At 38.7% G+C, this 24,444-nt stretch overlaps 1 protein-coding gene across 9 annotated transcripts in view; it reads right to left on the reverse strand.

Annotated features, from left to right (window-relative positions):
* The window catches only part of ZMYM5 (zinc finger MYM-type containing 5), an 81,771-nt gene that overhangs the window by 31,261 nt on the left and 26,066 nt on the right, over positions 1–24,444 (reverse strand). For 4 of the 9 annotated variants that reach the window (XM_059378206.1, XM_059378205.1, XM_059378204.1 and 1 more), the window contains exons 5-8: positions 23,656–23,941; positions 22,936–23,095; positions 21,736–21,948; positions 8,977–10,613 (exon numbers count right to left, since the gene is read on the reverse strand). In XM_059378206.1, the coding sequence (XP_059234189.1) occupies positions 9,855–10,613; positions 21,736–21,948; positions 22,936–23,095; positions 23,656–23,941 (1,418 nt within the window). In that variant the 3' untranslated portion in view covers positions 8,977–9,854. Of the gene's footprint in view, positions 1–8,976; positions 10,614–21,735; positions 21,949–22,935; positions 23,096–23,655; positions 23,942–24,444 lie in introns of those variants that run through there. The other 5 variants (XR_009400088.1, XM_059378209.1, XM_059378208.1 and 2 more) reach the window with 2 other exon arrangements.

Genomic DNA, 24,444 nt, shown 5'->3' on the forward strand with positions numbered 1-24,444 from the left:
TCTCTCTCTTAAAAAAAAAAAAAAAAATACATCTCCTAAGTTAAATTTAAAGCCTACAGAGAGTGGAATATAATAAAACACAGTATATAAATTAGATATAGTTGAAAAATGGCTATGGCATTTGTAGAACACAAAAATTCAGAAGTGGCAGGTAGCATTTTGTTGTCACAAAGGAGCTGCAAAAACAGAAAAGAGGAAGCACACATATGCCAAATTTGGCTGCAAGTAATTGGTTCCCCTGGCCCAGTTTCTTAAAGTGTGATATAGTGGCAGTCTGCACCCAAATCCCCTACAGAATGTTAAAAGTAGAGGCCCTAGGGCCCCACATCAGACATTTGCAGTTTAAACAAGCTCCCAGGTGTTTCTTAGGTTTCCTAAAGTTTAAGGACTCTTCTCCAAATCTCTGAAGACAACTGTTTTTCTGAGAAACCTATAGGAAATATTTGTCTCTGGTCAGAGCAAATTAAGGATGATAACCCATAAGAAACTTATTTGAATGTTCTGAGATTATAGAGTCTAAGAAAGTCATGGTTTTCACTTTAATATTGAGATTTTAGGAAGGAATATAAAAGATATAACCTCAGTTATTGTTTAGTAAAGAAAAGATGTTTCTTGGAATGAAAGAGTTCTTCCTACTCACCCCCCCAAAAAAGAAAAAAAAGTCAAGCTATAACAAATTCATTCTTTGTTCTAGTATTCCTTTCCTGAATAAACTCAGTTTCTCTACATGCATTTTTGTTTTGTTGTTGGGGTTTTGTTTGTTTCCTGACAAAATGTAGAATGAAGGTGGTAGACACTGTGCTTCTTAACTTCTGTGTTTTCCATGTTCTTGGTCCTTTGAATATGTACTGTTTCATAGACTCTCACAGGTCTTCCTGCTCTGCAGCTAAGTCTGCTGGTCACCCCTTTCAAGGCACCTTGGCCATTCTTCGCACTGGATGACATAGTGTTTGTCTTTAAATTTTTCCATATGCCTCCATAGGCTAATCCCTTTCACAGTAATGATAGCTTCTTGTATCAGCATGGTCATTCCAAGATTCTCTAGATGAGGAACATATACCAACTTTTTATTAACTGACACTGAATTTGTGAGTGTGGGTGGGCATGGTTTCTTTGTTTTTTTTTTTTTTTTAATTCCATGTTCTTTACCTCTGGACCCTGGACCCACAATAGAATGTTCTTGATATGTATCAAAGATACACTAGTTCCCCAAATTTGAAGGTTCAACACTATTCCAAGTACATCCCCGACTCAGTCGTGAGAATCAGTGGATATGAAGCCTGTGACAAATCAAAATTCTCATTCAACACATCTCTACTTCCATTATTCAGGTAGTTTCTCATAGCAGCTATACCCTGGATGTCTCCATGGGTCCACCATGGCCCCAAGGGTGGAAAAATCTTTTATCTTCATGAGCCATGGGCATGGGGTTGATGGGCCACTGTGATCTCCATTTCTTTTTCATTCTTAAAAATATCCCCCATTTAGGGGCACCTGGCTGCCTCAGTCAGTAAAGCATGAAACTCTTGATCTTGGGGTCGTGAGTTCAAGTTTAACAGTGTAGAGCTTAATTAAAAATAAGTGGTTCTTGGGTGACTCAGTCTGTTAAGCATCCAACTCTTGATTTCAGCTCAGATAATGGTCTTGGGGTCCTAGGATTGAGCTCCAAGTCAGGCTTTGTGCTCAGCACAGAGTCTGCTTGTCCCTTTCCCTCTGCTCCTTCTCATTCACAGTTTCTCTCTCTCAAATAAAGTCTTTTTAAAAAATAAAAAATAATAAAAATTCTTAAAAATTCAATTTCACTTTTTCTTTTAAAGCCCTATATGTTGTGTTTGTTCATTCTTGTGTTCCATCTACCTTAGTCTTTATTTCTGACATTTTTTATTTCTAATTTTTTCTTGACATCTGTGCCTTCATTTCTGATTTTCTCTGATTAAGGTTCTATCAAATTGGGAATCATTTTCTTGAAATTTTTTTTCCTTTTTGAATCTTGTTTTTAAGTAATATGTTGCAGTTTTGATGTTTTCTAAGCAGGTCTTTCTAGCCTATTTTCATTATCTCTTTGGATTTTTGTTCCTTATTCTCTTTTATAATAATTTTATTAGGGTTTGGCTTTGATATTTTGTTGCTTTTTTGTAGGTTGAATTTAGTTTTCCTGAATTATTAGGAAATGTAGTTTAGGATAGCTTTTGTACTTCAGAGAGCTTGCATCTATTGTCCTTGTGTAGTGTTAAAAAACTATTTGAGCCTGCTTTCTCAGGCTTGACTCTGTTCCCATTTTACACTTTAACCCAGACTTCCTTTGCTTAGTCTCTATTGTTCCTAATCTGCTTAATTTTGATTTCTCTGTAGGACCTTGTCCTTGGAGGGGACTCTTAACGTTCAGTTTCCAGAATTTATATGGTTTTCCTATGGACTTCTTAAACCCATCAGTTACTGAATTAGGAAAACCCCTTCCAGCTAATCCAGTTCTTGGATTGGCCTAATGTATCTTCCAGTTAACATTTGTTGGCTCTCTTGAGGTTCTTAGATCTATCTCAGATCTATCAAATGCCTCTTGCTTTGCTTGTCCTCATTCAGAGGGCTGTTAGCAGTTTGTGAGACCACCCTGTCATCTTCTGTAGTAAAAATGCTTTTATTTTAATGGTTTTTGGTTTTGCTATTTGCTTTGTTTTTATTGGTGATTAGGGATAATTCAGAAACTACGTTGCCACTGCTGCTGCCATCTCTTAGTTCTTAGTTCTGAATGAAGACCAATTGCCAATCTGTTTTTATTTACTTATTTATTTATTTATTTTTTGTAAAGGTGATCCATGCCTTTTCTTTTTTTAAAATTTATTTATTTGACAGAGAGAGAGAGATATCGGAGAGCAGGAACACAAGCAGAGGAAATGGGAGAGGGAGAAGCAGGCTTCCCACCGAGCAGGGAGCCTGAGATCATGACCTGGGGTGAAGACAGACACTCAACTGACTGAGCCACCCAGGGGTTATCTTTATGCTCACTGCATTTTGAGTACTGCTTAAGAAATTTGTGTCTTGGGCCCCTGGATGGCTCAGTCAGTCTAAATTCTGCCTTTGGTTCAGGTCACCACCCCATGGGCCTAGGGTGGAGTCCTTGCTCCCTGCAGAGCAAGGAGCCTGCTTCTCACTCTGTCCCTCCCCTGACTCATTCTCTCTCTCTCTCAAATAAATAAAATCATTTTTTTTTTTAAATTTGTGTCTTCCGGGGCGCCTGATTGGCTCAGTGGGTTAAAGCCTCTGCCTTTGGCTCAGGTCATGATCTCAGCTCCTGGGATCGAGCCCCACATCGGGCTCTCTGCTCAGCGGGGAGCCTGCTTCCTCCCCTCTCTCTGCCTGCTTCTCTGCCTACTTGTGATCTCAGTCTGTCAAATAAATAAATAAAATCTTAAAAATTTTGTGTCTTCCAAGGTCATGAAAATATTTTCCTGTGTTTTCTTATAAACATTTTATTGTTTTACTTTTCATATTTAAGTCTGTGATCAATCTTGAATACATTTAGTGTATAGTGTGGATAGGAATCAAGGTTTACTTTTTCATATGGCTATCCAACTTATCTAGCACTATTTTTTGACAAAACCATCAATCATCCTTTCTTCATTGAATTGCAGTAGTACCTTTACTGTAAGGGTAGACCAGGTGTTTATACATGTGTAGCTTAGTTTCTGGACTGTCTATTCCACTCGACTTAATGGATCTATTTGTTATCCTTTCCACAAAATCGAACTTAACTGGTCTTATAATACATACTGATAGGGCAGGATAGGTAGATCCTGCACAAATTTATTGTTTCGAGAATGTTTTGGCTATTTTTTTTTTTTTGAGATTTTATTTAGTAATCTCCACACCCAATGTGGGGGTTGAACTTACTTCCGAGATCAAGAGTCACATGCTCCACTGACTGAACTGGTCAGGCACCTCAGTAGTACAGTTTTAAAAATATATTGAAATTGCAGTGTGGCTGGGTGGCTCAGTGGGTTGAAACCTCTGCCTTTGGCTCAGGTCATGATCCCAAGGTCCTGGGATTGAGTCCCACAACCAAACTCTGCTCAGCAGGGAACCTGCTTCCCTTCCTCTCTCTGCCTGCCTCTTTGCCTGCCTGTGATCTCTGTCAAATAAATAAATAAAATCTTTTTTAAAAAAATTAAAAAATATATATTGACATTGCAACTAATTTCCTTATTAAATTCTTATTAACTCTAATAGTTTGCCAGATTCTTTTAGTCCTTCTCCATAGATAGGCATGTCAAATGCAAATGAGTTTTATTCTTCCTTTCCAATTTTTATACCTTTTATTTACCTTGCCTTATTAAACTGACTAGAACTTCAAGCAACGTTGAATGGAAGTGGTAATAGTGTACATTTTTGTCTTCTCCCTTAACTCAGAAAATTGTTATTTCACTATTATGATAACTGCCGAGGTTTTTTGAGGTTCCCCTTTTCTTCATGTTTCCCTCTATTCTTAAGTTTGCTGAGGTTTTTTTTTTTTTTAAAGATTTTATTTATTTATTTGACAGAGAGAAATCACAAGCAGTCGGAGAGGCAGGCAGAGAGAGAGAGGGAAGCAGGCTCCCTGCTGAGCAGAGAGCCCGATGCGGGACTCGATCCCAGCACCCTGAGCTCATGACCTGAGCCAAAGGCAGTGGCTTAACCCACTGAGCCACCCTGGCGCCCCAGGTTTGCTGAGTTTTTACTATGAATGGCTGTTGAATTTTTTTTCCTATCAAGATGGCTTGTATTGTTTTCCTTTTACTGTATGGTAAATTGCATCAATTATTTTAAATGTTAAACTAGCCTTTTATTTCTGAAATAACCCTACTTAGTTATGATGTATCATCCCTTTTATTACTGGAATCAATTTCTAATATTTTAGTTAGGACAGTAGTATAACAGAGGTGGTCTTTAATTTTTTTTCTTGTATTATTCTTGTCAGATTTTATCATCAGGGTATATCTGGCCTTCTAAGACAAGCTGGGAAATACCCTTTCTTTCTATTCTCTGGGACTGTATATTTTTAAGATTGGTATTATTTCTTCCTTAAGGAAGATTTTATCAGAAAATACAATCTGATCCTATAGTTTTCTTTGTGGAAAAGCTTGTAATTTCAGAGTTAATTTTTTTTTTTTTAATTTGACAGAGATCACAAGTAGGCAGAGAGGCAGGCAGAGAAGGGGATGGGGGGGGGGAGACGGAGGGAGCAGGCTCCCTGCTGAGCAGAGAGTCCAATGCAGGCCTTGATCCCCAGGACCCTGAGATCATGACCTGAGTGGAATGCAGAGGCTTTAACCCACTGAGTCACCCAGGTGCCCTTGGAATCAATTCCTTTAATAATGACAGGGCTATTGAGATTTTCTATTTTTTTCCTGGGACAAATTTTTTTTTTTAAGTAGGCTCCACATCCAGTGCAGAGCCTAACTGTGGAGCCCAGTACGGGGGTTGAACTCATGACCCTGAGATCAGAGACTCAAGTCCAGATCAAGAGTCGGATGGGGTGCCTGGGTGGCTCAGTGGGTTAAAGCCTCTGCCTTCAGCTCAGGTCATGATCTCAGGTTCCTGGGATGGAGCCCGGCATCTGGCTCTCTGCTTAGTGAGAAGCCTGCTTCCCCCTCTCTCTCTGCCTGCCTCTCTGTCTACTGGTGATCTCTGTCTGTCAAATAAATAAATAAAGTCTTAAAAAAAAAAAAAAAAAGAGTTGGACACACAACTAACGGACTGAGCCAGCCAGGTGCCCATCTTGGCACAGATTTGGTAAGTTGTGTTTTTCAAAGGATTTGTGTACTACCTCAAATTTGTAAAATTCTTTGACCCAAGGTGTTTATAACCTTTTGTTTTTAATGTCCATAGGATCTCATTTTTTTGTTTTTTTTTGAAGCATGGGGCTCAAATCACCACCCTGAGATCAAGCATCGCATGCCTTACTGACTGAGCCAGCCAGGCATCCCTCCAGTATTTCTTTATATATTGGTTATATTTTTTTAAATTCCTTGATCTGTTTTACTAGGGGTTTATTAGATTTTTTATTAATTTATAGGCATATGATTTATGAAAGTCTTTTTTAAGTCAGCTTAAAACATGGGGCTTGAACACAAAATCATGAGATCAAGAGTCACATGCTCTATCAACTGAGCCAGCCAAGAGCCCCATGAAAGTCTTTTTAACATCCGTATGTGTTGGGTGTTAGTCTGATTTCCCAGGTTTTAGGTTTCCCTTGCGTTATTCATGTGTAGAAGCAAACTGATTAACTGCTCTTCATTCTAGATGTGACTTACAGAACATTATTCATAATCAGCTACTCTCTATATTTAAAATCACTAGCTTCTGAAAACCTTGTACTCAATACTACAACACAATTTTCCTTAACTAGCTTTGTCTTTTCTTTCAGCTTAGTTAAATCCTCAAATTATTTTTTAAAAGATTTTATCTATTCAAGAGTGAGCATGAGCAGGGAAAGGGCAAAGGGAAAGGGAGAAACAGGGTCCCTACTGAGCAGGGAGCCTGCAGCGGAGGATGGACCACAGGACCTGGGATCATGACTTGAGCCGAAGGCAGATGCTTAACCTGTTGAGCCACCCAGGTGCCCCTAAATTCTCAAATTCTTAATCTCATTCTAACATGGTCACACTTTAGAATTCAAAATTATAGAGCACTACTCATGTCTACAATTTTGTACTTCATGTCATCTTTGTCTACAACCTCTTTCCCTACTATCTGCCACTCATGACTGCAGCTACTTCTGTGCCAAGGAGTTGGGAGGTTTTTTTATTTTTAAAAGATCTTATTTATTCATTTGAGAGAGAGAGACAGAGAGAACACAAGCAAGGGGAGAGGCAGAGGAAGAGTGAGCAACAGACTCCCTGCTGAGCTGGGAGCCCTATGTGGGACTCGATCCCAGAACCTGGAGATCATGACCTAAGCTAAAGGAAGATGTTTAACCACCCTGAGCCACCCAGGTGCCCCAAGTTGGGAGTTTTAAACTAAAAGCAAAAGGGAACTTCAAAACTTTGAATCAGAAGAGTGACATGACCTGAAATGATAAAGCATTATTTTTTTCTACAGAACTTGAGCTCTTTACTTCACTTATTCACTTTTACATCCTATGTAGCAAGCTGTACCTTGTACATATATAAAATTTATGAATTTCACTTGTCCTCTGTGAAAAGAGAAAACCAATAAACTGCCATTTCTTAAGGACTGTTATTCTGAATTGTACTTCCTAATTTCTCATATTAAATTAGTAGATGTTTCCTAATGCCTTTTCTCAATGAAATTAGAAAGATGAAAATAAACCCTGTGTACAGTCCAGATCACTGATGACAAGTCCTTCCGCAGAGGAAGTGGATGATAAACAAGACTGAACTGTTTTCTTCCTTCCTTCTATAGTAACATAGTAATTTTATAATTTAAAAAAACCTAATGATGGAAAAAACATTATTCTCCTCCCTAGAGATATTCTTACTATGTTCTGAATTTAGTTAATTTTTCCCTCAACATTTTATAATGAAAGATTTCACATACCTAAGAGTTGATTGAAATTTAGGGGAACATGGATAAACCCAGCATCTACATCTTTTGAATTTTTCACATTTACTTCATTACAATATGAAGAGTTTATCGTGCCTTATCGGTCTGCAGTATGTTGAAGAAAGAATTTTTTAAAGATTTTATTAATTTGTCAGAGAGCATGGGTGCGTACGCAGAAGCAGGGGGAGCAGCATGCAGAGGAAGAAGCAGGTTCCCCGCTGAGCAACGATCATGATATGCAGGACTGGAGCCCCCAGGACCCTGGCTGGGATCATGCCCAAGCTGAAGGCAGATGCTTCACTGCCTGAGGCATCCCATGTGTCCCAGAAATGAGAGAATTTAAAAGAGATGATTTAATTTTGTTTTCTCAATGCATAAATTCAATGTTTTAAGCAAATTATCTTAAGTAGCCACTGGTTGATTTCATTAGTTTACTCAGATAACCACCGATACCAGGGGTCTATCTAATATAATATCATTCAATTAACTGTTAAGTTTTAATAAAATAATGAGCCCACTAATCATTTGGAAAGGAACTTCAACACTTGCGTTATATTCTCTAGAGCATCCTCTTAGGCCTCCAAGAGTAAACTGGATTTTTTGAAAACCTCCCAAAGCTTCATTCAAATCCAACTCTGAAAGACTGAAACGGTCCAGTGTCAAAAACCATAATGGTTATAAATTAATGAGAATGATTTTCCTAGGTATTCTAAAATTAATTTTATCCACTGCTGTTGGGCACAGCAAAGATGGCGCTGGCCTGCCTTCTCTTCCGGCTAGAAAAGGCGCCACCGTGGCAGTATTGGCGCCAACGTGGCGGTTTCGGTTCCGCATATCTCTGATATTTCCTCCTCTCGCCCAACACACCCTACCCAGTTACTGACTACGTAACCAAACCCCATAGGCTCTCTCCCCGCTGACCTCATTTCCCATCCCCTACCCAATATAAGCTGCAACCCCGCTCAATAAAGTGAGATCCTGCTTCGGCAGATCCCCCGAGTCTGGTGTGGTTCGTTAATGCGCCTGGACTCGCGACACTTGCCATCCCGCTCAGCCCCAAGGGGAGCTACCGGCTGGCCCGGACGCTCTCCTCGTGCCTGTCGGCCCGCAAAACCTACCAGAGTCCGACACACTGCCATCACAGAGTCTACAAGTATTCCTAGTGTTATCCCAACAAAAAGAATGCACCTTGTTCTGCTCTAGTCGTTACTCATATGCCATTTTATTCCACAGCTTTGAGACAAAACCTAAGTATATGTAAGAATTTAATATATGATAAAGTTGGTATCCAAAATCAGATACAAAGGGAGAATTACTAAATATAGTGATGGCAACAGTGTTCTTTTGAAAAAAACAGGGATCCTTAATTTTCATTAGTGTATTTCTCAAATTTAAGCATGTAGTCTCCTTCAGAAGAAAAAAAATTGCCACAATACCTAAAGGTTGACTTAATATATTTTTAGTATTTCTCAGATTTGTGCTAACATAAAAATAGATCTACACGCTTTATTGTTATAGTTCTCATACAATAGAAGCTAAAACATTTATAAATTAAGACCAATAAAATGCAGACTAATCACCTTAATATATAATGTAACAAATAATGCTGTTTTGCTCAAATAATAAAAAAATGTTTTGCCCAAAAGAAATAAATCACAGCTATTTGGTATAATAGCAAAAAGCTGCAGTTTCAGACTCCATTCTACTTTCAAACTGTTTCTGAGAGTTTTTACTTTAATAATGAAGAGAATAGTCACATAGTATCTTGTTCAAACTAGTATTGATAAATTGAAGGCTTTTTCTCCTTGCAAAGTAATCAGAACAGAAAATTAACCAAACATGTTAAATGTTCGCCCTCAAATGCGAATTTTAAAAGGTGTGAACTGACAGAATGAAAACGTAACAACTGACTTTATTCATATCTGCATTAACTACTATTTTTTTTTTTAAGATTTTATTTATTTATTTGATAGAGATTACAAGTAGGCAGAGAGGCAGGCAGAGAGAGAGGAGGAAGCAGGCTCCCCGCTGAGCAGAGAGCCCGATGTGAGGCTCAATCCCAGGACCCTGGGATCATGACCTGAGCCGAAGGCAGAGGCTTTAACCCACTGAGCCAGCCAGGCGCCCTGCATTAACTACTATTGAATCCAATTAGTTTTAGAATTTGGAACAGAAACATTCTTTACTATTTGCTATTATACTTATTGCTAACGAACTGCTGAGTTATAGGATCCTCCCAACAAAAATGGTACTGATCATTAGGGTACAGATCTTTTCTGAATAAATTTACTATGTCAAGAACCACATCAGGTATATTATGTGTACAACAACAGCACACCATCATTTTTCTCATTCTCATGTAGTAATCCATGTCCTGCAGATTCCACAGTTTTATTTTTTTTCAAATCAGATTTTAATTGTGAATACTTAACACTATTATTGATGTGCATTTCACTTTCCTCATGTTTGCTAAGAATATGTGATAAATGCTGCCAATCTTTGCACCCATTCTCATTCTTCAGTTGATTTTTCCCCTCCCCCAAAAGTTTGCAATACAAACAAAATACAGAATCTTTTGAAGTCGAATAAAGTAACCAGGACCTAGTGGTTTTATCACCATTTGGAAGAATTCGTGTGTAGTAAGTTTCTGAAAATTTCCTCCCTGTACTGTCTTTTGGAAAATTAAAATTTCTTACTTGAGGTGGATCATTTTCAACAAGAATGTCCCATTGTTTAGTATTTAAAACTCGGGGCCATGTACCTGGGTCTGTAGAAAGTACAACTGATATAATGCAGTCTTCTGGTTTTTTCTCTTCCAGTGGCTCTTGAAATTTATCAGCTATGGTTAACACTGAAGAAGTTAAATTCACACTCTGTTTGATCAGTGATGTATCTGTGCTATATTCTGCCAAAACCTGTAGCTCTGGAGTCTTTTCCTTTTTATTCGGTATTCCCTCTTTGTTTTCTAAAACAGTATTCAATGGCCCATATAATTTTCTTTCATTTTCTTCTCTAATAGCATGCCTTTTTCTGTTTTCTGATGCTGACAAATTTTTTGATTTTGCTTCCATCATCTGGGGAGAAATAGATTACAATTTTATCTTAGATTTGTTGAAGAAAAGCCACCTGGGTGGCTCAGTCAGTTAAGCGTCTGCCCTCGGCTCACGTCATCATCTCAAGGTCCTAAAATTGAACCCCGGTTGGGCTCCCAGAAGGGAGCCTGCTTTTCCCTTTGCCCCTCCCCTCCACTTATGCTTTCTCTCTCAAAATAATTAAATAAAAAGATCTTTAAAATTGATGTATATACAAATGCCCAATAAGCACATGAAAAGCTAATCATCTGTCATCAAAGAACTACAAATCGAAACCACCACATATCACTTCACAACCACTATGACGGCTATAAAAAAAGGATATATAATGACAAGTGCTGGAAAAGATGTGAAAAAACCGAAACCTTCCTGGTGCAGATGTAGAATGGTACATGTGCCTTGTAAAATAGCCTGGCAATTTCTTTCTTTCTTTCTTTCTTTTTTTTTTAAAGATTTTATTTATTTATTTGAGAGAGAGAGAGAGAGATCACAAGTAGGCAGAGAGGCAGGCAGAGTGAGAGGGGGAAGCAGGCTCCCTACTGAGCGGAAAGCTCAATGAGAGGCTAGATCTCAGGACCCTGAGATTAAGACTTGAGCCGAAGGCAGAGGCTTTAACCCATTGAGCCACCCAGGTGCCCCAGCCTGGCAATTTCTTAATCAGTTACCATATGGCCCACCAATACCAGAATGAAAATGGAGGTCTACAAAGAATTGTACAAATTATTCATAGCAACATTATCATAATAGCCAAAAAGTAAGAATAATTCAAATGTCCATTACTGATAGATAAATACAAAATGTGGGTGTTATCCATACAATGAATACTATTTGGTAATAAAACAAGTTATATGCTACAACATGGATGAACCTTGAAAATAGTATGCTATGTAAAAGCCAGTCACAAAGTATCACATACGGTGTGATTCCATTTAATAAAAACGCCTAACTGATTTTAGAGTCAATAAAATCTAAAAAAAAAAAAAAATCAAAATAACAAAAATGTATACAATGTAAATGGCACTCTATTAGCTATAATATTTTTGTATACAGCACAACTTGAACACTGCATTTGGTAATGTTTAAAAAACTAAGAACCTTGGGGTACCTGGGTGGCTCAGTTGGTTAAGTGTCCAAATCTTGATTTTGGCTCAGGTCATGATCTCAGGATGGTAAGATCAAGCCCTGCATTGGGCTTTGTTCTCAGGGCAGAGTCTGCTTAAATTCTATCTGCCCCTCCTACCTCTAAAATAAATAAATTCTATAAACAAAACAAACCAACTAAAAGTTTTGTTTTGATTTCACCCTGGCAGCAACACTGGCAGCATGAATTTAAAAAAGCAGAAGCAACATAAAATTCATACTTAGAAAGTTGCTCTGATTGCATTATGGATTTTTTTTTTAAGATTTTATTTATTTATTTGAGAGAGACAGATAGTGACAGAGAGAGAGAGCGCACACGCAAAATCAGGGAGGAGACGGAGAAGCGGGCCCTCCACTGAGCAAGGAGCCCAATGTGGGGCTCAATCCCAGGACCCTGGGATCATGACCCAAGCTGAAGGCAGACGCTGAATGGACTGAGCCACCCAGATGCCCATATTATGTATTTCTAACTGTAAGGAAGACCAAGGATACAGAGACAATCAGAAGCTATGGTAGTTTAGGGGCGCCTGGGTGGCTCAGTGGGTTAAAGCCTCTGCCTTCGGATCGGCTCGGGTCATGATCTCAGGGTCCTGGGATCGAGCCCCACGTCTGGCTCTCTGCTCAGCAGGGAGCCTGCTTTCTCCTCTCTCTCTGCCTGCCTCTCTGCCTACTTGAGATTTCTGTCAAATAAATAAAATCTTAAAAAAAAAGAAGCGATGGTAGTTTAATTCTGGCAAGAGATGATGGCAGCTATACATCTAGAGCTGTAGGAGTAGAGACAGGACACAGTTGAGAGATACCTGGATTATTGGTAACTGAGTGGCTCCAGAGGCAGGAAGGAGTAAGAATGACCCTAAGTTTCTGCCTGGGCATCTGACTGAATGGTGGGATCATTTACTGATAGAGGAAACAGAGCGAAAACAGGTCTGGAGTTTCAGTTTTAGACAAGGAATTTGAGGTATTTGTGAACATTCAAATGGAGATTACAGATGGATATATTAGTCTAAAATTGAAAAAAGATCCACACACAAATGGAAAAAATTAAAATGAAAAAAGGAAAGAAGGAAATATCATCTACAGATATATTTTGGAAGTTACCAATATTTATCATTGAATTATGGGATTGGATGAAACTGTATTGAAAAGGCATATAAAAAGGCCAAAAGAAAGCCAATTACTATAGTTAGCGTTATCTTTTATATAACCAAACCCAAGCTTAGTCTTGTTTCTCCTTCCTGAGTATCCAGTAATGAACAGATATTCAACTTGTTATAGCCAGAATTCTCAATGGATGGGCCATGTGCCAACTGTCTGACCTTGGGCAAGTTACCTGACCAATGAAGCTTCAATTTCTTTGGCAATAAAATGAAGATGTCAACCGTACCTAACTAGGGAGACTGTTTAGATGGTCAAATGCAAAAATACATGTAAAACTGTATCTGGCACCACAGTAAAATTATGTTAGCTATTATTATTGGCATGAACGCTAACAATGATACCTGTGATCATTTGATAATTACTGAATATGCTCTAATATCAAGAACTGATAATAAGACAAAGGTGGCTCATCTAAATGCTCATGGGTTTTGATTATTCTAGGTTCCAAGATTAAACTGGTTATATCTTTTCCTATTTGTGTCTTCAGGCATCTTTCTGGGGACATTCAACTGAAATTCTCTGAAAATGAAGTTCAAAAATACCCTAGTGCAATATTACATCTCGCAAAACCAAAATTTTTACTGATGACCTGAAAGAAAACTGAGGCTAAATAAAAACAGGTGAGCAGACACCAGTTTAACTAAAACACTGGAAAGAAAGGTACCAAGATGAAGAGCACTGTATTTATTGACAGAATCTCTTTTCACTCTCAGAAGTGTCCCAGTTAGGTGGTTAAGTCACCCCACATATAAGGATACTAATTCTGAAAACTACTAAATTGAATGAGATACAGATCCTGGCTTCAGGGAACCTACCTCTTATTAAGGACAATAAAGCACATGTATCATTAAATATTCATGTCAGATGCAAGAGAGCAAACTAAGGTTTTGGACTGAGGTCAAATCTTACTTGGGGTATAAGATACTTTCTCTGAACTTCAGTATCTTTAACATATTTTAAGCGTTTTATTCAATCAAAATTGAATATACATTTAATATAAATCAACAAGCGGTATCTGATTAAACAGCACTCCGCTTCCACCTTTACCCATTTCTGCTTTCCCAGAAGTTAATCACTTTTACCACTATTAGTTGATTCACTTGGTGTTTATGTCCAAATCTCAAAGTAATATGTTTTATCACTAATTTACTGGCTTTTCCTCCCAGTTTCAGGCATCACAAATTGGCTTTTCAATGAGGAAAACAGAAATTTAGTTTTCCTCCTTCTCAGTGTATTTACCATGTGTACCATCCAGCCACCTATTTATCCTCTGGTTGTAGGATTTCTTAACTGTCTTGCTATTGACATCTAGAGCCAGAAAATTCTTTATTCTGAGCGCCTGTCCTGTGCATTGCAGGATGTTTAGCAGCATCCCCACCCAGTGGATGCCAACTATGATAATGAAAAATATTTAGATGTTGCCAAATGTCCTTAGGGGAAAAAAAATGACCCCTGGTTAGGTCATTGGGTAAAATCAAGATTCAATCTTTACATTTATAACTGTGTATGCTATTCTTAGATAAACCACTAACTGCAAGATTTCCGTTTTTCCTTACAGTCTTCTTCTATTACTAAGACTTTTTATTGTGAAAAGGCCTGTCACTAACCATTAATGTGGTGGGCGGAGGAGGTACATCATTTATAAAATATCTATATTTTATGGAAATATTCTTGTATTTGCCAACTGCTTATGAGGTATTTTGCATCACTGAGATATACGTAGCAGAATGGAGAGACTTTCTCTTGGGGATGAGTGGCAGACAATATAGTAATTCAAGAAAGTCTGGATATATAATTGCTGCCTATTTTGACTATGTGTATTTTGGTTTTACTTCCATTGCTTTTCATTTAGGAGTAAAAAGTGGGTCATCTATGTGCAAGCTTCATGCTCTTCAGGTGATATGCATTACATGTGTGTAAAGCTTATGAACTCATTGCCTTTAACAAAAAGTCATGGTCTAAGCAGATATAAGTAAATCATCCATTATGGGGGGCCTGGGTGGCTCAGTGGGTTGAGCCTCTGCCTTCTGCTCGGGTCGTGATCCCAGAGTCCTGGGATCAAGCCTCACATCGGGCTCTCTGCTCCGCAGGGAGCCTGCTTCCTCCTCTCTCTCTGCCTGCCTCTCTGCCTACTTGTGATCTCTCTCTGTCAAATAAATAAAATCTTAAAAAATAAAAATAAAAATAAAAAAAATACTTGTAGGGGCGCCTGGGTGGCTCAGTGGGTTAAAGCCTCTGCCTTCGGCTCAGGTCATGATCCCAGGGTCCTGGGATCGAGCCCCACATCGGGTTCTCGGCGTGGAGCCTGCTTCCTCCTCTTTCTCTCTCTGCCTGCCTCTCTACTTGTGATCTCTCTGTCAAAAAAAAAAAAACTTGTAAAAAATATTAAGACCTTATAAAAATACTGGTTCACTACCAAATGAGTTCACTGTATTTTTGCCATGCACTCCTTTGTTGTTTTTCTTTTAAAAACTTTATTTATTTAAGAGAGATCACAAGTAGGCAGAGAGGTAGGCAGAGAGAGAGAGTGGGAAGCAAGCCCCCCACTGAGCAGAAAGCCCTGTGTGGGGCTGGATCCCAGGACCCTGGGATCATGACTGAAGCCAAAGGCAGAGGCTTTAACCCACAGAGCCACCAAGGTGGCCTGCCATGTATTCTTCTGAAAAGATAACATCTATGCTAAATCATTTTTGCCTATTTTGTTTTTAAAGATTTTTATTCATTCATGACAGAGAGAGAGCTAGAGGGAAAAGCAGGCTCCCCAAGGAGCAGGGAGCCCATGCAGGACTTGATCCCAGGATCCTGGACAATGACCTAGGCTGAAAGCAGACGTTTAACCATCTGAGCCACCCAGGTGCCCCATTTTTGCCTATTTTACTATTTATTTATTTTTTAAAAGAAAGTCTGCTCATTTTTTTTTTTTAAGATTTTATTCATTTATTTGTTAGAGATAGAGAGAATGCGAGCACAGGCAGACAGAGCAGCAGGCAGAGGCAGAGGCAGAAGCAGGCTCCCTGCTGAGCAAGGAGCCCGATATAGGACTCGCTCCCAGGACACTGGGATCATGACCCAAGCCGAAAGCAGCTGCCCAACCCACTGAGCCACCCAGGCGTCCCCATTTTTGCCTATTTTAAACTGTTCTCTTCTATAAGCCACATCCAAAAGCTTTACTAAAAATGCGGTACGGTACATATAAAGAAAATAATAAAGCTAACATATAGAAGTCTTTCTTTAAAAAAGTTAACTATAGACACCTATTGTTTCTTCTATAATAAGTCTTGCACACTTCAAGGTTACTTTTCCCCTAACCTAACCACTAATATCCTCATCCAGTGAAATAGGGATGACGAATATTCCTGGTTTTGCATTTATAACCCATCTTGAATAAATTTTTTCGTATGGGAAAAAAATGGGGTCAAAGCTCATTTATTTCCAAATAACCAAAAATGCATCCAACCTTGTTAAAAAGATCTTACTTTTCCCATTAAAATTATATGGTACCAATTGATGGAAGATAGCAGAGTAGGAGGGTTTTGAGCTCACCTTGCTCCATGGATGCAACAGAGAACAGCTACACCCAACACAACTAACTGGAAATGACCTAAAGACTGGCAGAACATATCTTCCACGGCTAATCATAGAAGTCCACATTGAAAAGAGATGTACCTGGGAACCAAATACCTGGTGTAACTAACCACAACTAGAAGGGACCTCACAAGTGTGGAGAAGAAAGGCTTAGACCCCACACAGAGCACCCTTGGCACTGGGGATCTGCACTGGGAAGATGAGTTGCTGTAATGTATAGCTTTGAAAACCAGCAGGGGTTATTTCCAGAAGCTTTAAAAATCAGCGGCACTGGGGCACCTGGGTGGCTCAGTGGGTTAAGCCTCTGCCTTTGGCTCAGGTCATGATCCCAGGGTCCTGGGATCGAGTCCCACATCTGGCTCTCTGCTCGGCAAGAAGCCTGCTTCTTCCTCTCTCTCTTTTAGCCTGCCTCTCTGCCTACTTGTGACCTCTGTCTGTCAAATAAATAAATAAATAAAATCTTAAAAAAAAAAAAAATCAGTGGTGCTTATATGAACCACTGTAGGAACAGGCCCCTTTCCTTGCACCCCACCCTTTCCCCCTACAGGAGTAGGGAGAGACTCCTAGAAGAGGCTCCTCCCAGGGGAGGAGGCTGTGTGGTCTTTGTGCTAGGGCTCGTTAGCCCTATCCACCCCTCTGCACCCTCTTGGGATGTCTGGCCACAGAATGAGGTGTGCTCCTATATCCTGACCCTGACCCCCTATATTCCGACCATGTTGTGTCTGGCTCACCTCTGCTTGAAAAAAAGTATTGCTTCTCCCTTAAAAGAAAAACAAAACAAAACAAAAAAACAAAACAAAAAAAAACCCGTGTGGCTTAACTCCGAAAGCTTTAAAAAATCAGTGTGCTTAACTCCAGGACAGCTGGAGGGTGATAGGAAATCAAGTCCTCACCCTTAAAGAGGCAGCATACTAAATAATGACCTGAGACATAGAAGAGAAGTAACAGTTTGAAAGGCATCTGAGGTACATATGAAGATTTATTGACTTGTCTGAGAATGTGTGCCAGAGGGGCAGGATCTACAGATTACTCTAAGAAAAGTGCTGGTGGGTACCATTCCCTCCCACCCCTGGCTTAGATATCTGGTCATTTGCAAGAGCCAACACAAATACCCTCCATTTTCCTTGCTAGCACTGTGTGCCCTGCCCATCCAACCAGGCAGCCTCAGCTGGGACTGACACCACTCTGAAGTGATTCCCGCCCTGGGAAAGTGGGGGGAAATAAGCCCACCCACCATGCCTACAATTCTTGGAGCTGGGAATCTTAGGTGGCAGCACAGGGAGCAAGACCTGCCCTTTGATACACTATAGCTGTGACAGAAAGGGAAACTGCAGACTGCTAGGCTGATGGCTGCCCCACCCATCAATGAGAGCACAACAGCTGCCTGCAGCAGCCATGACAGGTTCCTTAAGAGCACCCAGAGCAAACCCTGCCCAGTGCACCCACAGCAAACAAAGAGGGTCACTATAGGTGTGTGGCTGAAGGGAATTGTGGCTCAGTTACAACAGGAGGGTACACAGCCCACACAAGGGACATCCCTGGAGCATTTGGTTCTGGTGACTAGAAATTATGTTATAGGGCACCACAGGACTTCTACATAATGCCACCATTTTCAAGACGTGGATATGTAGCTGACCTTTTTTTTTTTTTTTAAGATTTTATTTATTTATTTGACAGAGAGAGATCACAAGAAGGCAGAGAGGCAGGCAGAGAGAGAGAGGAGGAAGCAGGCTCCCTGCTGAGCAGAGAGCCCGATGCGGGACTCGATCCCAGGACCCTGAGATCATGACCGGAGCCGAAGGCAGCGGCTTAACCCACTGAGCCACCCAGGTGCCCTGTAGCTGACCTTCTTAATATGGAGAAACAAACACAGAAAATTAGATAAAATGAGACGGAGATTCGAATGTGGCCCAAATGAAAGAAGAGGACAAAATTGCAATATAAAAGCTAAATGAAATGGAGATAAGCACTATGCCTGACAAAGAAGTCAAAGTAATGCTCATAAAGATACTCACTGGACTTGAGAAAAGAGTAGATGAGCTCAGTCAGAGCTCAGTAAGAACTTCAGGAAAGGGACAGAAAATACAAAAAAGAACCAGTCAGAGCTTAAGAATTCAGTAACTGAAATAGATTAGAAGAAGCAGAAGAACAGAGCAGCAATCTGAAAGAGTACTGGCAATCATTCAAGCTAAACAGCAGAAAGAAAAAAGAAAAAAAAGAAAAGAAAAACACAAGAAAAGGTTAGCAACATCATTAAGCATAACAACATTTGCAGTGTAAGGATGCCAGAAAGAAACTTATTTCAATAAACAATAGCTGAAAACCTCCCTAATCTGGGGAAGTAAAAAGGTTTAGGAAGCACAGAGAGCCCCTAACAAGATGAACCCGAGAAGGTCCATGCCAAGACATAATGAAAATGACAAAAAGTAATAATAAATACAGAATTTTTAAAGAAAAGAAAATAGTCACAGAAAAGGGAAACCTAAGGCTATCAGCTGATTTTTCATCAGAAACTTTGCAGACCAAAAGATAGTGGTATGATATATTCAAAGGGCTGAAAGAAGAAACCTATGACCAAGAATACTTTACCCAACAAGATCATCATTCAGAATAGGAGAGTTTCCCAGATATACAACAGTTAGAGTTCATCATCACTAAACCAGTCTTAACAAGAAATGTTAAAGGGAATTTTTAAATAAAGATTTTATTTATTTCTTTGAGAGAGAGAGAAAGCACAAGAGTGGAGAGTAGGGGCAGAGGGAGAGGGAGAAGCAGACTCCCCACGGGGCTCCATCCCAGGACCCTGGGATCATGACCTAAGCCGAAAGTAAAAGCTTAAGTGCCTGAGCCACCCAAGCACTCCAGAAATTCTTTCTTTTAAAGATTTATTTACGTTATTTATTTCTTTTTAAAGATTTTATTTATTTATTTGGCAGACAGAGATCACAAGTAGGTAGAGAGACAAGAGAGAGGAAGAAGCGGGCTCCCAGCTGAGCAGAGAGCCCGATGCAGAACTCAATCCCAGAACCCTGGGGTCATGACCTAAGCTGAAAGCAGAGGCTTTACCCCACTGAACCACCCAGGCGCCCCAAGATTTATTTACTTTAGAGAATATATGTCGGGGGACAGTAGGAGGAGAGGGAAAAAGAGAGGGGAAGCAGACTCTTGGTTGAGCATGGAGCCCGATGGAGATCTCAATCCCAAGACCCTGAGAGCACAACCTGAGCCAAAACCAAGAGTCAGACACTTAACTGACTAATCCACCCAGGAGCCCCACAAGAAATGTTAAAGGGAATTCTTTTTTTTTTTTTTTTTTTAAAGATTTTGTTTATTTATTTGACAGGGATCACAAGTAGACAGACAGGCAGGCAGAGAGAGAGGAGGAAGCAGGCTCCCTGCTGAGCAGAGAGCCCAATGCGGGGCTCTATCCCAGGACCCTGGGATCATGACCCGAGCCAAAGGCAGAAGCCCCAACCCACTAAGCCACCCAGGCGCCCCAAAGGGAATTCTTTAACTGGAAAGAAAAGGTTATAAGTTGCAGAAAATTATGAAAAGAAAAAAATTCACACGTGTAAGCTAATATATAGCAAAGGTAGTAGATTAATCACATATAAAGTCAGTATGGAGTAGTAAAATCTATTGCATCTACAAAAATTAGTCCAGGAATATGCAAAATAAAAGGGTGTAAGTAAAATATGACATCATATACATAAACTGTGGAAAGGAAGTAAAAATGTAGTGCCTTCAGAATGTATTTGAAATAATGCAACCATCAACTCCATCAACTTAACAGGGACTGCTATACTAAGACTGTTATGTAAGATGTTAAATATGAACTGAATGGTAACCACAAATCAAAAACTTGTCATATACAAAAATAAAGAGAAAGGAATTCAAGCGTAACATTAAAGAAATCCATCAAACCATAAGGGATGACAGCAAGAAAGGACATGCAATTGTAAATATCTATGCACCAAACACAAAATACATAAATACACAAAATAAGTGTTAACAGAAATAAAAGAGAAATTGATAGTAATAGAGTTAATAGAGGGGACATTAACACCTCACTTGCATCAATGGATAAATCATCTGGACTACAAATCAACAAGAAAACTATGGCTTTGAATAACACATTAGACTGGATGGGTAAAACAGGCATATACAGAACATTCCATCCCAAATCAGCAGAATACATTCTTTTTAAGAACACAAGAAAACACTCGCTTGGATAGATCACATGTTAGGCCACAAAATAAGTCTCAACAAATTTAAGACTGAAATCATATCAAGCACCTTTCCTGAGAACAAGAGTATGAAACTACAAGTCAATTATAAGAAAAAAAATGGGAAAATACAAAATAGATGGAGGTTAAAAAACATTCTACTAAACAATCAATGAATGGGTCAATGAAGATGTGAAGAGAAAATAAAAATAAATATGGAGATAAATGAAAATGGAGATAAATGAAAATGATAAATGAAGATCCAAAATCTTAGGGAAGAGGAAAAGTTTATAGCAACACAGGCCTACTTTAAAAAAGCAAAACAAATCTCGAACAATCTACCATAAACTTAAGAGCTAGAAAAAAGAACAAAGCAAGTCCAAAGCCAGTAAAATGAAGAAAATAAGAGTAAAAATAAATTCAGAGATTAAATATATAATAGAAAAGACCACTTGAAAAGATAAAATAGAATAATTGATAAAGCATTAGCCACTCATCAAGAAAAAAAGAAAACTCAAAATCAAAAATGGAGAATAATGACACTACAGAAACTCAAAAGATTTTAAGAAAAATTACAAAAAATTATATGCCAACATACAGACAACCTAGAAGAAATGGGTAAATTCCTAGAAAAATATAATCTTCCAAAGCTCAATCAATATTCAAAAAACTCTCAACAAAAGTCCAGGACTGGCTTCATAAGTGAATTCTACCAAACCTTTAGGAAAAGTTAATACAAAAAAAAAAAAAGAAAAAGAAAAAGAAAAAGAAAGAAAGAGAGAGAAAGAAGAAAAGTTAATACCTATTCTCTATGAAGAGAAGGAAAACTAGCTTAGAGTAACCAATAGATTTCAAAACTCATTTGAGATGAGAGCTGAATGACAGATCTACAAAAATGGAACTAAATGAGATTCTAAGATAAATTTGATTGATGTAAGCTAAGAGGAAGAAGATATTGTATACTTGATCATTTAAAATGCACTGAAAAGAATTACCTGTTTATATTCATTGATACAACCTTGGCAGCAAAATCTTGTCTGCTGACCTTCAATCATCAGGACATTGTTTCCAGCACTTTTACTGGGCAAGTACTCTCCACACTGTTCACAGCAATTCATTATCAGACCATTGGCTAACCTGTACTTATTAAAGCACTGGTTACTGCACAGTTTATGTATTACATTATTAACGCTGACTTCATGGCGAATCTAAAAGAAAAGCCAGAATTTATTAAATAAATGAGTCAGATTAAAACAGTAAGCAATGAGACAAAAATACAACTCCCCCCACCACTCCAAATAAAACCCAAAACAAAAAAAACAACCTCTAGTAATTTCTCAGGGGAAGAAATATTCAGAGAAAAGACTAAAAAAGCATTTTGTCACTCTTCCATTCTTATCTCTGATTTCTTTATAAAACTGATTTTACAAAAGAAAAAGATTCATAGAACAAAAAACCCCTATAAAATCAGTAATAACTTCTCGATAAACACTTAAGAACCGGAAGAAATGAACTAGCTTAGAAGACTCTGATAAGACCTTCTTTATAGAAATGGATTAGGAATTTCTGGTATTAAACTTCGTTGCCCTAGAAAATTTATGAGAGGGGCTAAAGAAATAATATTACCATATTCAGGATGGTATCTGTATATACACAAGCAAGGTGGTTCTTGCTTTGCTCAGTTCTGTGGTAACTAAGATAAAATTGTGTCCTCAATTTGCAAGGCTCTGGGAAACACCAAATTCAGTCACCAAGGACTGTGTTAAGTGAAGACTGCCTGTATGAATGTTTCTTCTTTTAGCAACTGGAAAGATGGCAATACCACTTAAGAAATGTGAGGGTATCAACACACCTACACTCCACTTGTTCTACATGTTCTTGTACCAGCATTGGTTGCATCTTTCACATCCTGAACCTATACTTTATTATTTAGAGTGACTAGTAAGAACAAAATTCACCACAGAACTATTGTTTTGTTTGAGAGCATATTCAATTTCATGGAAACAGCAGTGTACTTTCCATAGCATGCAAATGGGGTATCTGTTCCTAAGAGAGTTAGTTCTAACATATCCTTATCCTTCCCCTTAACATCCAGGGCATTATTAGTAGATGGCAGAGCATATAAAAACACCGAAAAGTTAAAATTAGCCCTGTTAACCTAGATAATAACTGAAATAAGATATAAAAATCCAGACCTCTGTTAGTTTACTACAGATTATACATCTTGATTTATTAATTCTTTTTCTAAGATTCTGGTTGTCTTCATAGGGAGGCAAAGACGTACTACAAAATTCTTGGGAGGAGTCTCTTGACTCAACTTGAGGAACAGTAGTAGCCTTTTTTGTAGGTACATCTCTGAAACCAAAGATACAGACATAGCCTAAGAATACTGCACTTTAATAAAAGTCAAATATATGAACAATAAGCAACATTTTTTGTTTTTTCATGATTTAATCCTAGGAATCAACTATAATTTTTGGATCTAACAAAACATACTTTTTTGGTTTCATTGTCAAGCATTCCTAATTAATATGGCAAAAGATGATTTGGAGGTAAAAACATTTTGTAACAAAGAACCTTATCACAGGTTATTATGACTTTTTGAAGCATTCAAAAAGGGTGGCAACAACTTGGTAGAACTAAGGTAAAAGATGGGGAAGGGATGAAGCAAAGACAGTGGCAGGGAGAGGGTCAAGTTATTTCTATATCTACATTCCATTTCCTGCCAAGAATAAGGACAGTACAAATGAACCCACAGCTCTGATACACCTTAGGATAACTCAAGCTCAAAAAACCCGAAGATACCTTTGCAACAACTGTATCCATGAATCTGTGCAGCTCTCCAATTACATTCAACATACATCTATACTGCCAGAATTCAACTATATGAAGCCATGTTGAAAAGTAAAGCTTACTTTTTACTTATAACATTGCGTTTCTTTGGAGTGCGCTTATGAGAGAAGGAAGAAAGGCAGGTGGTAGAACAAAAGAGGTGAACTGATCCTTTTCGTTGATAAGCTGTCTGTCCCTTCTGTAAAGGTTTTCTGCAGTATGCACAAGTGATTTTAGCTGGTTTTGTAAGTTGCTGTTGGACTGAAGACTGGAAAATCTGTTTAGGAAGGGAGGCCACTGGTGCTAAAGAATCCACACCTGGCGGTTTCTGATTACAGGGAAATGATGCTGACTGGGAAATCCAAGAATCTTGAAAACAAAACACACAAGAAAAAGTCATGAAACAAGTCAAAATTCGCATCAGAAAAATATGTTCAATTTTCATTTTGCGTAAGTTTAACAGAATAATGACGAAGCCCTATAAACAAGTGGTTAAAGCCAGGCAGCACTGTTGTACAATCCCATGGGAATGCTTCACTTTGGGTTTTTTTTTTTTTTGGTGAGGAAGAATCTTAAGCAGGCTCCAAGCCCAGCAAGGAGCCTGATGGAGGTGGGGATGGATGTGGGACACTCAATCTTAGGATCCTGACATCATGACCTGAGCCAAAATCAAGAGTTGGTTGCTTAACCGTCTGAGCCACAGAGGTACCCCTCCACTTTGTATTCACAGTGAACGATACTCTATTGTGAAAATTTAGTATGTGTTGACTCTTGAATCCGGTAATGCGGTAATCATCACTTAAGTCAGAGACCCCAAGTTCAAAATGAATCTCTCTCTCTCTCTTTTTCTTATAGTATTTTATTTATTTAAC

Source organism: Mustela nigripes, chromosome 15, assembly GCF_022355385.1.
Source record: "Mustela nigripes isolate SB6536 chromosome 15, MUSNIG.SB6536, whole genome shotgun sequence".
Taxonomy (NCBI): Eukaryota; Metazoa; Chordata; class Mammalia; order Carnivora; family Mustelidae; genus Mustela; species Mustela nigripes.